This window comes from Thunnus maccoyii, chromosome 17 (assembly GCF_910596095.1).
Source record: "Thunnus maccoyii chromosome 17, fThuMac1.1, whole genome shotgun sequence".
Classification (NCBI taxonomy): domain Eukaryota; kingdom Metazoa; phylum Chordata; class Actinopteri; order Scombriformes; family Scombridae; genus Thunnus; species Thunnus maccoyii.
Window position 1 is genome coordinate 6323191 of NC_056549.1, and position 14876 is coordinate 6338066.

Below are 14876 nucleotides of genomic sequence, written 5' to 3' on the forward strand. Positions count from 1 at the left end.
TTTCTTTTTTCTTTTTTTTTTTTTTTTTTGGGTGAAATCGGCGCTCACAACAACAACAACGTCACACGGTTCAGTGTCCACTCTGCAGATGTTGATTTAGAAACGTGCGCGCGCTTTTTTTTTTGCAGATTATCACGTAGACGTCCGAGCTGCGTGAAGACAGGTTTTTATATGAAAACACAGCTGCTGTTGCGTCAGAGAGAGAGAGAGAGAGAGAGAGAGAGAGAGAGAGAGAGAGAGAGAGGAGCTTCTTCAGGTGATGCTCACATTGGAAGTGACAGTTATTTACATTTCAAATTAGAAAGCCAGTCAGAGGTAGAAAACGTCCTGATCTCATCTCTGATGGGGCTTTTTTTTAAACTCAGGCTTCAGTAAACCTACATTAGAATGAGTAAAGCTGTTTAAACATGTGTGATAGTAGAGAGACAGAGTGATATTTTGTGTAGTAAGCTGCAATATTGAGTGTTTTCAGAATGTTAGCAGTCAAAAAAACCCACCAGAAAGATGCAGAATGAGTGAGTGATGTGCGGTAAAGGGGCCTTTACATGTTTATTGTGCCCCCGGGGGCCCATTATCTCACAAGCCACCGTGTCTTGAGTGTCACAGACGCTCCAGCTGACTCAAAAAGTCTCAACTTCTCCCTAGAAACACTGAGTCATCACTGTTTTTTAATGAGTCATTCTGGTCTTAATCTCTGATGAATGTGTTGGTGGTCATTTTGGAAGTTATTGCTCCGTTAGCTCCATACGGAAAAGATGGACACCGACCATAAGGAAGTTAGCAATCATGCAAAGTTAGCAAATGAAACTTTACAGGAAAAAAACAGACAGATTGAAAAGTAGATTTACTGTTACAAACACAAAAAACCTAGAAGTTATTTTAAAAAAATGTCATTAAAATGCTTTTAACTGACGTCTAACTTAATGATGATGAAAAAATGTGTCATATTTCTCTCCAGATAATAAACCTGCAGTCTGTTATTGAACAATGATGTAAATGTTTTCTGGACTGTGACGCTGCCACTAACTGTGAGTCTGCTGCAGGTTTTTATATGTGATCACCTCACATTCATGACTTAAATCAACCCCCTTTTATAAATAAATAAATAAATAAGGGATTAAGGGATAGAAGATTGCATAATATGCATAAAAAAAAGAAAACTTTTTGTTCCTGGCAGATTTTCTCACAAACAAAATCAGTTTTTTTTTTGTTTTTTTTTGACAGAGGAGGAGAGGAGGACTGAACACGACGTACAGCGACCAGAGTCAGAGCACAAAAATGTCCCCGAGGTAGAAAAATCTGTAAAAGGACTGTGTGTGTGTGTGTGTGTGTGTGTGTGTGTGTGTGTGTGTGTGTGTTTAAAATCTAAAAATAGAAGAAAAAAAAGAAAACTGACCAAGAGACACAGAGAACACTACTCTGAAACAGAAAAAGCAGATAATGGAAAAGACAGACAGGTGAGGAATTTGGACGACGGACTCTTACTCCTTACTAATAAATCTTCATCTGAGGATAAAAAAAAAAAAAAAAACATATTTCAGATTCAGAAGAAGAGTTTCACAAAGTCACATTGTTTTGTTTTGTTTTGTTTTCAAAGAAATCTGCTGATGATCTGAAACATTTCTCTGATTTAACTCTCTCTATGGGAATAGATGTTTTTATATTTTTCAGGAAAATGTTTTTTATGCTTAAAAAGCCATTATGACTTCAACATTAGAATCTGAACAATCATGTCATTAAATATCATTCAACTACAGTATTTTTGTCCTTAACCTTCAATCTGAACTTTGATTATACATTTACTTTAAGACTTTCATCAAAGAAGAAACACTGGAAAAAAAACAGATGAAGAAGAATCTTTGGACAAAAGAAACTGTTCCTGATGTCAAATATATTATTATAATGAGACAGTTTACTCTCTATAAGAAGATGTTTGTTCATGTTCAAACATTGTCTTGTTATAATATAATAAGAGAAAGATGTTGGTTTTGTTTCATGCATGTGATTTATGTATATGTGCTCATTGCTGGGATATGATTAGAAGTGTGTTTTTCTGTTCTGCAGGGAAAGAAAGAAAGATGTTTGAAACGTTCGTCTGTATCTCATAAAAACTGCTGCTGAAATGATCTGACTTTCTTTTAGTGTGAAGACATAATGACGTTCTGCTCTTATTAAGCAGCCTGGATGTTATCAGCATGCAGACAGTATGAAGGATGTTGTCACTCGGTATCTCCTACTGAAGCAGCCTATAGGATGTTTGTCACAACAAGCACCGACTATCAGCTGTTAACTTTATCAGTATGATCAGAAAGTTATTTTGTAATAATGACGACAGCTTTCTGAATAATGAAATACTTTTCCCGTTATAGTTTTCTCAATTTGATGAATTTCATTCCACAGATGGAGAACCAAACAATGAGGATTTGTGTTCTTGATGATCTGATATCTGTCACAACTTGAGAGACTCTTCACGTCTTGGTTCACCATCACATGACTGCAGGTGTTTTTACGGATTTGTGTCTGAAGCTCAAAGTGTTGATGTGTTTAAAGAGAAGTTGAGACACTTTGAACTTTAAGTTCCTAACTTCCTCTTCCTCCTCTCACCACCGCCGGCTGCTTCATCATTACGAAACAAACTGGAACCACATGTCCCTCCTGCACTGTTTCTACTCTCCTATCAGATATATGACGCTGGCTACAGGCCCGTTCTCTTATTTGCTCCTCGTTCAGCCTGGAAATCGTTCCGCTCCGCCGTCATGAAGGATGTTCCAACGCTCTTATTTCTTGTTTGGAGGATCTCGATGTATATGTGCAGATATAAACTGCATCCAAAGTCTCTCCAGAGCTGTTAAAGCAACAGCTGCCGTCATCAGAAACCGACGTCTCCATGACAGTTCACACAAAACAACGTGTCATTTCTCGTTTCCTCTCTTCTGATTTTTGGGAAGTATTATAATAACTCCATCAACTTCTCAAATCAAACGTCAATGTATTAAAGGGAGGGTTCACAATTTTTCAAGTGTGTCTTATAATAATAACAGTCAAGTGTCCACACAGTTATTTTGGGCATAAATGTAAAAGTTGATGTGAAGCTTATATGAGGCTTCATCAGTCTGAGTTAGTCATATCAAGTGGATATCTGACACATTTACAGTCTTTATAGCATCAGATTCTCTCTTTGTGTTTCCCTGTTGAGCTGCGGTGGAAGTATAGAAACAAAAAGAGGAACTTTGACACTAAACTGACTCATTTGGGCGACTGAAGCTTCATTTTAGCCTCAGATAAACTTTTGAATACATTTTTGCACAGAAGGACTGTGGATTTTGTCTCCCATCACTTACATTGTAAGTGCATTATGAAGAGATCTTCTAATGGTCAGTATGAACAGGAGGAATGATTACAGCAAGAAAAACATGTTTCAGTGTTCATTTGGGCTCCTGACTGTTGTTTTAAAACAGACTTTAAGGTGCTTCGGTAGCCTCTGGGACTGAAAAATGAAGCCAACGCCAAAATACCAAAAACTGCACTTCCTAAATGGCCTCTTGAGGCTTTCTCCAAAAGCGAGTCAATCCCCATAGACCTCCATGTTAAAATGCCAACTTTACAGCAGAAATAATCATGTTAACAGCCTGGTACAAAAAATGGTTTTGGTCTTTATAGCTAATTTCTCCGTTCATGACAACTGTAATGTCATTAAGGCTTAAAGTTATGCATAATTAAGGGCGTGGCTGCTTTGAGTGACAGGTGGAAGCTTCATATTAGCTTCAGATAAACTTTTAAAAACATTTCTGCACAGAAGGAGGACTGTGGATTTTGTCCCCCATCACTTACATTGTAAGTGCGTCATGAAGGGATCTTCTAATGGTCAGTATGAAAAGGAGGAATGATTACAGCAAGAAAAACAGGTTTCAATGTTTATTTGGGCTCCTGACTGTTTTTTTAACTGAACCCGTCCTTTAAAAGCCAGTTTTAGTATGTATTTAGACACCTTGAAACTTAATCAGAACAGTAAAGCCATAAAAACTATATCTAAATGTGAAAAACTGTGTTTCATATGAGCTAAAACCTCAAGCACCAATTTGTTTTTTACTTTTTGTGGCATCTGAATCAGCTTTTATCCTGATTTCTCTGCATCCTTGTTAATTCAGTTTTGTCAATAAATTTATATATTTAAAAAAAAAAATCTTCTCCTCACATCTTTTCCTGCATCTGTCAGTACACATGACTCCATGTAACAGCTACAGGACCGTGACGACACACTGATCACTCCGTCTGTGTTTCTGAAGCTCAAAAGACTCGGTCGTCACTATCGTTTTAAATATCGCCACAGCAATGACAAAAATAAACCTCCCAGCTGCAGATATCATCAAGTTACAGCCCAAAAACAAAAAAAAAACACACATCAGTCAACATCGTTTCAAATATTTTATTCAAACCGAATCATTCTGGCGGATTATGAGATCTTCTTCTTCTTCTACGTGCAACTTTGTGAAAACCTTTAAAGCCCCGCTAAAACAAGTTCTGAGAAACAATAAAGTTAAATAACCAGAAAGAATCACTGCCCCTCCCCATCATCATCATCATCATCATCATCATCATCATCATCCTCACATACAGAGAAAGTGATATGTTAAAGCCATTAAAATAAATGTTTTCAAGAAACAAAAAGAGGACAGTCAGAGTATAATATCGCCCCCTGTTGACACTCCAACAGCAGTTTATTTACTCTCATCTGTCTGTGTACGTGCGACACAAACAAGACGCACTTTTATCTCCTAAAACAGTAAACATGTAGTTCAATGAGTTATGACTGTAACAAAAAAAAAAAGGTATAAGTTTAGATGGTCAAATACATTCTGAGTTTTAGTTTCACACGTGACAAAAGACAGAAAAAAGGTTTAAATGATTATTATAGAAGAGACTCGGCTGTCAGCTGTTAGCTGGAGAGAAAATCATCTGGAGAATATTCAGCGCTTGTTAACAAACCGATTAATCGACGAGTCGCACAGTGAACGATTTAAACCTTCGGTAGGCAGCGAGTAGTGAGTCCGTCTGTTGTCGTTTAGTCTCCTGGTTAGTTATTAATCACGTCAGCTGAGCAGTTATTATCCCGTTATTTCATTATCGATGATTCTGATCATTATTTTCTTGATTAATTATTAATTAGGTTTATCAAATTTCAGAAAACTGCAAATGCGCATCACAATTTCTAGAAGTTCAAGGTGATGTCATCGGATGTGTTGTTTTGTTTAACAAACAGTCCAAAAGAAATTATATTTACTAAAAGATAAGACGAGGAAAAACAGGAAGCAGGAACCTGAGAACAGTTTTACATTTTTGTTTGAACAATTATTTTTCTGTTAATCACTTTACTGACGGTCGGAGCTCTATTTACATCGCGCAGGTTCTCAGTGGTGACTTGAAGACAAAATATAATCTGAGCTGTAATTAGAGCCTGAATATTTAGGGCTTAAATCCAGTATTTGTCAGTATTAAAAGCAATAATAATGATAAACTGTAAATTCTCTTATAAAAGTCAATATTCAGATAATAGCCAAGTCTTAATAAAGTGGCTAATAGAGGTCGGGTGAAAGAAAACGTTTATTTTCACTATTTTTAAAGCAAAAAATGACAAACTTGCTGCTTTTCTTTTGTCATATATGAAAGCAAACTGCATATTTTTGTGTTCTGGACTGTTTGTCGGACAAAATAAAACATCTGAATACGTCTGTCTGAGCTGTGTGAAGCTACAGTGAAGCATTTTTCACCACTTTACGACAATTTCAGTGATAAAATGATTGATTTACTAACCGAGAAAATAACAGGCAGATAAATCGATAATGTCAATAACCGCTAGTCGCGGCCGTGAGACAGTGAACATGTTCTGCAGTCAGTCGGTCGGTTATCCAGTCAATCAGTGGACACAGTGTCGGACACAGGCAGCCATTGTTGCGACTGATTTCCATCATGTCCTCGTCTGACGGCGAGCTGAACGGCTCTCTTCACAGGGCGGCCTCAGTGTGTGTGTGTGTGTGTGTGTGTGTGTGTGTGTGTGTGTGTGAACTGCATCCTCAGCTCGCTGTGGGCCAGATCAGTGACAGATAGAGCGGAGCTGCTGCGGAGAGCAAAAAAAGGGGGGATGGAGGGATTTGAAGGAGGAGGACAAAGGCTTCATTCTTTGCCTGTGGTGAGGAGTTTGAGGGCTTTCTGGAGGTTCTGGACGGCGGTGGAGACGTCCTCGTACTGCAGCGCGCTGCCGGCGTACTTGCAGTACTTCTGGGCCTTGGTGTAGTCCTCCGGGGTGAGATGGACACCGCCTGCAGGGAGGGAAGGAAGGAGGGAGGAGGCAGATTGGAAGATAATGAAAGGAGACAGCAGAAGAGAGAGAGAGAGGAAACACAAAGACAAGAAAGAGTCAGATATCAGTTAATGTGGATCAACTATGAGCCACTTAGAGGAACAAAGAAGACGAATCAGTCTGGATTACTGACTCAATGAGGCTGTAAAGAGACACACAAAGACGTGAAATGATGCTCAAGTCACAGCACTGAACCGCAGACACACGTCAGCGAATCTTTAAAACTTTCAGACACAGAGAACAACATTTATCTGTTAAAGGAGACTTTAACGTCAGTTTTCCTTTACAGCTTTATGCAGACATGACACCCATTTATTTTTCTATGCAGTTTGGAAAAGCAGCTTTCTCTGTCTGAGATTTACGACAGACAAGTCGCACGGAAACTCGAATCCAGACCATCCTCTCTTTAAGGAATTTGACTTCCTGCTCTCTGCTCGGTGCAACAGGTTCAACTTTTCATTCATCACCATCGTGTGCGATAAGTGAAACGTTATAAACTCGGTTCCTCGCACAGCCCGGCTCGTTATTTTGCTGGTTTTATTACAGTTTGTCTTGCTTTTAATATTCATCCTTATTGTCTGTATCAGTACCGACACTTTTAATGTCTTTTGTTTGTGTTTTTATGCTTTGCTGCAAAATAATTTCCTCTTGTGGGACAATATTAATCTGAGCTGAACTGTGTAAAGTGCTGCAGTGTGTGTTGGTCAGCTGAAGTACGGAATAAATAATAATTATCTTTACAAGACAAAGTAAGTTATTAAATCCAAAATACACCCAAGAAACTACAAGAGAACTTGTCCGTGTGCTGCGTTGACCTCACAGCTGAGTTCAACGATAGTTTTATCTAATTAGATAAGACTTGTAGTTTATTTTTCCACCTGTTCCTGCCAGGAAAGTCGTGTGTTTTCAAAGCAAACACTCCGACTTCTTCTTCTGGTTATTGATACTCGGCAAATGATGCATCTCTTCATGATGTGGCAGGTGTCGACTACACGTTGAGGTGGCTGAATACTCCTTCAGACATGCTTTTCAGACGTTCAGCCCCATTAAATCCCAACAGCGGATAAATTATTTCTGTAACTTTCTGACACAAATGAGCCGACATTTGTTCCCACTTCACGCAGTGATCGGTCAGCCGTGTGGAGATCTTTCCATTCATGACACAACTATTTATTCAGTGACTGGCTGAAAATATGCGCTATTATCTTTGTATTTAAATGATATCACCCCCCTGTCCCCCTCTCCCTAGAGCGACTATAAAGACATTTATATTCCTGGACAAAATGTTGTAAGAACTCTGTTCTGAGGACCATAAATTGATGCGTCCACCGCTCAACCAGGAGAGAATATCTTTTGTGGTGGAAAATTCAATGTTGATTCTACTTTTCATGAATAATTTAAAGTTTAAAGCCCCACTCCAGCCGCTGTTACTTCCTGTATAACGGTTCATATTCTTTCTCAAACAGAGAACAGGGGGGTGTAGTTAACAGTCGGACGTGATCCGTTACCATGACGTACCCAAACCACTTTCCTATTCACTTGAATGTTAAAGTGGTCTCAGACTTTTGGACTCTACTGTGTGTGAAACCAGACGATGGCTTCTTTATCCTAACCAGTGACATCTTGCTTTGTTTTATAGTGAACGTCTGTACATTTACCTCCTCAGCCGTCGGTTCTACGAGGCTGCAAAAGCATCGATCACACCCTCGGTTTAATATTTTGCACCCTCAGTCGAAATATGAATAATAAATGCCGAGCACAGAGAGGTGCAGAGGACTGTTTGGACGTCTCCATGTGCGCCTGCTATTTTGGTTCATGTGAGTAGCAGTGAAACGTGAAAAAGGGCTGGGTGAAGGTGAATATAGACCAGGACCACGAGATAGAGAATGGAAGAGCTGTCAGGGCTGCTAATTTATAACTACAGATCCTAATAATGTGGAGTAAACGTGGGCTTCTGGGCAGTTGCTGCAGACAACTTCTGGTCCAAAATTCAGAATATTCTGGATAGAAAAGACTTCAGTTCTCCTCCTCGTGAGACGAACAGTATAACTGCAGGAAAACCTCCCGTTAAAACAGCCGAAGGTCCGTTGTGACCTGAGTCATGGAAAGTCATAGCCACCAGCGCATAATCGCCTGTCAGCACTGAGGGGTTGTGGGTAATTTATGATGGAGAACTACCTGCTGCAGAGCTCAGAGGTCGCTGTTATCTGAGCTGTTTAAAGACAGAAGTCTGATGATGGGAGACAGTGTGTGTGTGTGGTTTCCCTTTGATCAACTGTCATAAGTGTAGTGTTTAATAAAGACAGACAAGAGTTATCCCTCTGAGACGAACCGCTCCCTGTGAGCTCATCAGGTCACGTCTCCCCCCCCGTCCCCCTCCCTCCCTTTCTCTCTTCAAACCTACAACTTTAGCAATAAGTCTTTTATTCATGAACGCAATATCTGATTACTGCAACACAAATGAAAAGTGAGCAGATAGTTTTATTTTAAAGCTGCAAATAATGATTATTTTCATTATCATTCATCTGTCAGTCTATAAAATGTCAGAAAATGGTGAAAAATGTTGATCATTGTGTCCCAAAAGACAAGAAGACATCCTCAAATGTCTTTAGTCCCGACTAACCCAAAGATATTCAGTTTACTGTCATAGACGACTAAAGAAACCAGAAAATATTCACATTTGAGAAGCTGAAATCAGACGTTTTTCTTAAAAAAATGACTCAAAACGATTCATAAATGATCAAAATAGTTGACGATTAACTTTCTGTTGATCGACAAATCCATTAACGGTTGCAGCTGTACTTTGGTTTGTTCATCAAACTTGAACTTGACCATCAATGAACTATAAAATCTACTAAAAACAACTATCTTTCTTTCATTAAGACATTAAAGTCTTGAGCCCCGTTCAGACAGAGATAAACATCACAGCAGGAAGGCGGAGAGTGAAATAGTTGAACTGGTTCTTCTGGACGGTATTTTAACTGTGGGGGAAACGACAGGATCTGGTCTGTAACGGACATGAACATTCAGCAGGACGAAGCCAAAAGACTTGAAGGAGGTGAGGCGAAGATCCTGCGTGAGGTGAAGAAGAGTCAGAAACTCTTCTTGGAGTCGTAACTCAGTCAAATCTTCACACACGGACATAAAACACAGATTGATATCGTTCAGCGTGACTTCCCGAGGAAATCATCATCTTTGATGTGCGTCGCCAATAAACCTCCATAAATCCACTTAGAAGGCTGCAGGACTCGCCTGAGTAACCTGATGCATCATCTTAAGAGAAACTTTTCCATCGTGACCTAAATACAACATTTAAGGTCAAGTTGCTACCTTCTCCTGAGAGAGAATAAGATATTTCTGACTTGATTTTCACTACAATGCCTTGGTAAGTACTTGTTTCGTCTTGCTTTTTTCAAAGATTTGGGTAAAACCGGTAGATCAGCGGCACCTGATGGTTTTATTTTTATGCCGTTGTCATATTGGTTGGTATTATGTTGGTGTTAGCATGTTTCCATCCATCAGATTAGCAAAAATATGTGTAGTAGAAGAAAAAAAACCTCAAAGATCCACTTTAAAATACAAAGACGTCGCTCTGGAAAAACAGTCATTATACTTATTACTGGTTTTTACTGGTTATTACTGGTTTTGGGGGGTGAAAAATGACCAGCGGGTAATCACAACACTTCCCTTACAGACGGAGATCCAGTCCAAAATGGGTCTTTAGTGAAATCCAGACAGTCTCTTTATGCGAGTGATGCAACTCTGACAGATTTTGAAATTCTTATAAATATGATCCTGGCTTTACTTGTTACAAGTCTCCCAGGATACACGGCAAAATATTTATTTATTTATTTTTTTTACATATCAGATAAAACCACCTCGCGCTGCCAAAGAACATCCTCTCCTGTTCTCCGGTTTGTGTTGCTTCCTGGTGTTTAACATCACCGTATCAATGTGTTACATCATGTTTTAAGGTAGATTATTGATTAGCTCGGTTTTCTTTCTCTAATTTTTCATAATCTTTGCACAAATGCATGAACCTAAACTTAAAATATAAGCTGTTTTTTTTTCCCCTCTCTGGGTCTCTGCAGCTTATTACGCTCTCAGCTCTCCACCCATCAGAGTCTCTGGGGGACTACAGCTCAGCCTGAAGGAAACACAACATCTTATAGTGGGTGTAACACTATAGAATACATATCCACCCTCTCTCTCACACATACAGGACTCCAGTGTACGCTTCAGGAATGCAGGACTCGTCAAGTGTGAAGCTCAAGCAAACCCCCCTCGTAAAGATCCATCTTACAGAAAGCCTTCGTCTTCCTTCGTTATCCCTCTGTCATCTACGCTCCGAAAGTATGCGGACGCCTAAACACGTCCTGGTCGAACCTGGCTGCAGGGATTTGCTCCCGTTCAACCACAAAAGCATCAGTGAATTCATTAAAATATTAGTATGATGCATAAAAGTGCAAGTGGGAGATTCTTCTAGGAATTGACGGAACATGATGCAGCACAGACAGTCATCAGCGGCATCACGTCTCTAGTGACCACTCTTGTTGATTAGGCAATCCACATACAAGCGTCACATATGAAACACATCTGCTTCCATTTTGTAAGATGCATCAATACACTGACTCTGAGGATACGCTCTGAATCTATTTCTGTCCCCTCTGCTGCATTTAGTTTAGTGTAATTGCCACAGACAACTGTTTAAAAAATCACACAAAAACTTATTAACAGTTTCTGTGTTGATTGATCACAGCTTAAGGATGCCGTAGCTGGCAGGCGGATTTCTTCCTGTGAATCCTACATGATCAATATTTTTGTTTGGCATATATATCTGCTGTCAGTCACTCGTCAGGAGCTGCAGCTGACAGCTGTTTCTGTGGACAGAGACGCTGTACAAACACAACACTTTAATAGCTGCTCGTGTGCCGCTAGCTCTGGCTTTTGATGTGGTTTCCCAGTAAGAGACCGTGAACGTCTGCGCCGAATTTCATGGCAATCCATCCGACAGCGATCAGAAGTCGAAGCTAGTCACGTTGAAACAGGAAAGGCTCCCCAAACTGTCGATGCAAAGTTGGAAGCACAGGATTATCTAAAATATCACTGTATGCTGTCACGTTAAGATTTCCCTTCGTTAGAACTGAGAGGCCTTGACTAAACCATATGGACAGGTGTGTCCGCATACTTTTGGCCATACGGTGTATCTCTATCCAGCATCTTTCATCCTTCTCTCCTTGTATCCCTTCCTTTGCTGTTTCCTCTTCCCCTCTATATTTTGTCTTCTCTTGTAACCATCCCCCCCCCCCCCATTGTCTGTTTTCTAATGTTTTCTCTTCATCTTTCATTTCTTTCTCTCACATCTCTCTCTTCCTCGCTGCCTCATCTCTCCCCTTTACTACCTCTTATTTCCAGTTCTCGTCACATTTCTCCTCTTTTCTCATCTCATCCTTTTTTAAATTTAATTCTGCTCACACAGCAGCTGCTTTATTGGCCATGTCTGTCAAAGCTGCACAGTAAAAGCTCTAAAATATATATATATATATATATATATATATATATATATATATATATATTCAGGGATTAAAGCAAGAAAAAGATTTGTGAGCCCTGAAAAGTTGTCCAGGAGGAAACGTGTACAATGTATTGAATTAAGTATTATATGAATTTAAAACCGCTCCGTGCCTGAGAACTTTAACCGTTGTATATTAACATGGTAATAAAAACGCTGGAGTCGCTTTAACAGTGTAAATAAAGTGATTGTGAATTGGAAAAGGGGTGAAATGTTTACAGTGGATATTTATCATTTCTTACACTGTATCTTTTCAGGTGTTTCATATTTAAAATGACGAAATGCAACAGTGTCGTCTGAATGACCTGCAACACATTTCTCTTTCTTTTCCCTCTTATTCTCATCCTCCATATAAACCTTTGCTCTTTTTTTCCCCTCCTCTACCTCCCCCCTCCTCTCTAATTGTTCAATCTCTTCCCCTCCCTCGGTCCGTCCTCTCCTCCCCAGAGGACCCTCTTAACTGGAACCAGAACGCCTCCCATCCCACCATGCTCTGCTCTGCAAACAGAACATGAGACCCTCTCCAGGGCAGGGCACGCTCTCCATATCAAACACATTCATTCATACAAGCTGTGGATTCACGTCCGAGCCATGAGAAGACTGACAGCACAAACTCAAAACTTATTACCGCACTTTTCAAAACTTTGCAAATCTGTTTCATGCATGACAAAAGGAGAACGGTTTAACAGAAGTGCTTAGCTTTTCTCTCCCCTCCACGATAAACACGCGTGTCTCTATATATCTGAAAACTACACAGTAAAAATCTCATTTTTAAGTATCTTTCCAGACACAATGCCCAGGTCACTCCGGACGATCCGCAGACGTCGCTGTCAACAGTTTTCATTGGAACTGCGTCCTACTGAAGAAATACTCTGTGGATGTTCGGCCCCACGAATGTGGCCAAGTAAAACCAAAAGCCATTTGCATGGTTCGGTAGCAACAGTGTGAATGAGAAAAAATGTTTTTTTTTCCCCCTTGTAATTTTGGGTGAACCGACCATTTTAAGATTTACAACATCTTTAGTTTGATTTAAAATCGTTAGCAACCACAATTACAACATTTTGAAACCAGTGACATCTGTAGTTAGATGATGATTAGTTTTAGAAAGTCCACCATCGCATGACTGAGGTGTTTATGAATCTGACAAATCAGTGTTTCAGGCCGGTTTTAATGCTCTATCAATGAGCTTAAAGACTCATATGATCAAACACCACACAGCTGATGATGATACTATAACCTCTTTCAGACGTGCACCAGTTCGGACTTTTAATAGATGAGTTAAATTAAATTAAATTAAACACTACAGAAGCACACAGTTAAATAGACACAGAGATTAAAGGCACATCTTGTTGCGGTGCACAGAATAAATACATCATTTAACTATCATCTCTTATGCACAAAGAATATAAAATCTGTTTAATAAAGCAGGAAACACTGAATGAGAATCAGCCTTTACTCCTGATAGTTTTTATACAACGGTCCTGTCATGTTCGAATAAAAAAAGAGCACCTGCATCAGATCAGTACTTGGTATCCGTTAGTACTCTGGGTTTGAGTATTGGAATTCGTATTGGAAGAGAAAAAGTCAAAAGTCTGCATCTCTAGAGGAGAATGAAGTTAAAAGATTCGGGTTAGAAGAGAGGAGTCAAATGAGAATTTGTGTCATTTCAGAATCTGCTAATAATTAAAAAGATGAAGCCAATATGAGTATCTATTAACGGTTAATCCTTTCATTATAAATTAAGAACCAAAATCTTCTCATGTGGACTCTGCAGGACAGAATATTGATTGATGAGATTCAATAGCAAAAAAATCCACTGTGGAAACTTGACATGAAAACCTTTTGATGATGTGGAAACAGGCTATTTTTTTCCATTTACTACCATATTTAAAGGAAGAAGGTATCATTCCTCTTACTGAACTTTCACAATTGAATATTTTATATATTTTATTTAAACACTGGACACCTTGAATGTTGTCTTCATGTAAGACTAGGGGCAAAAGTTCCTCACTTTAAGTGTTTTACAGAATAAATGGTAATCAAAGTTATATTTATCTCCCTTTTCTTTTGCTGATCCAAAAAAAAGATCCATGATTCAAAACCGTGATACGATCCGAACTGCGAGTTTTGTGATCCGATGCACCGCTGACATCTACCCTGCTGGAAACTTACAACACGAATGAGTCACGGCAGCAGACAGCAAATAAAAAACACACCCAGAAGAACCGAGAGGACCCCGGTGCTGACCCGGTACAGTGACCCGGCTGCAGGGAGAGTCTGCTGTTCTGTCGGTCTGCTGCTGGAGCTAACGGAGTTAACTAACGGACAGCAGACTGTCAGCTGTTACCAACCGGGTCTAATGGGCTCAATGACAGGCCGCTGGCTCACTACGCTGCAGTGCAGAGCAGTAATACAGAGGGAAATTCTCTTCTTCCCTTCTGCTGCAGCATGCATGCCTTTTTTCTACTCTGTTTCTACACACAGTTGCATTGAGGCTGAAAACCTGCGTAGGCGTACTTTTTCCAACACAGACAATTCATCTGGAAGCCATAAGGGAATCGATAAAGAATCAGACAATAAAGAGAATCAATAATGGCGTCGGTATCAATAAAATCTTATCAATTCCCTATTTAAGCGTGAAGTCGCTGGTGTATTTTGGGAACTTTTCTTCCACGCAGCAGAGGATATAAATCTGAAGATCCTCCTCTAACGTCTAGCATGTGAAATAATAACAACACCGAATTGTTCATCTACTTTCACGTTAACATGGTGATACCCTGTAAAAGGTCCTCTAAAAAGGTCCCTGGACCCCACTTTGAGAAACTGCCTGCCTGACTGAAGGAAGAGGGCAGCAGATAATGTCTCTTTTGGCTTAGTAACACTCATAAAACATGGTCATCTGCTCTTAAAAATGTCTCAGAGAAGAGGAGGAAAAATGATTGAGTA

General features: G+C 39.6%; 1 protein-coding gene across 2 annotated transcripts in view; it reads right to left on the reverse strand.

The window, feature by feature from the left end:
• Positions 1 to 4412: 4412 nt before the first annotated feature.
• The window catches only part of vta1 (vesicle (multivesicular body) trafficking 1), a 77711-nt gene continuing 67247 nt past the window's right edge, over positions 4413 to 14876 (reverse strand). For both annotated transcript variants that reach the window (XM_042389613.1, XM_042389612.1), the window contains exon 8: positions 4413 to 6317. In XM_042389613.1, the coding sequence (XP_042245547.1) occupies positions 6172 to 6317 (146 nt within the window). In that variant the 3' untranslated portion in view covers positions 4413 to 6171. The remainder of the gene's footprint in view (positions 6318 to 14876) is intronic.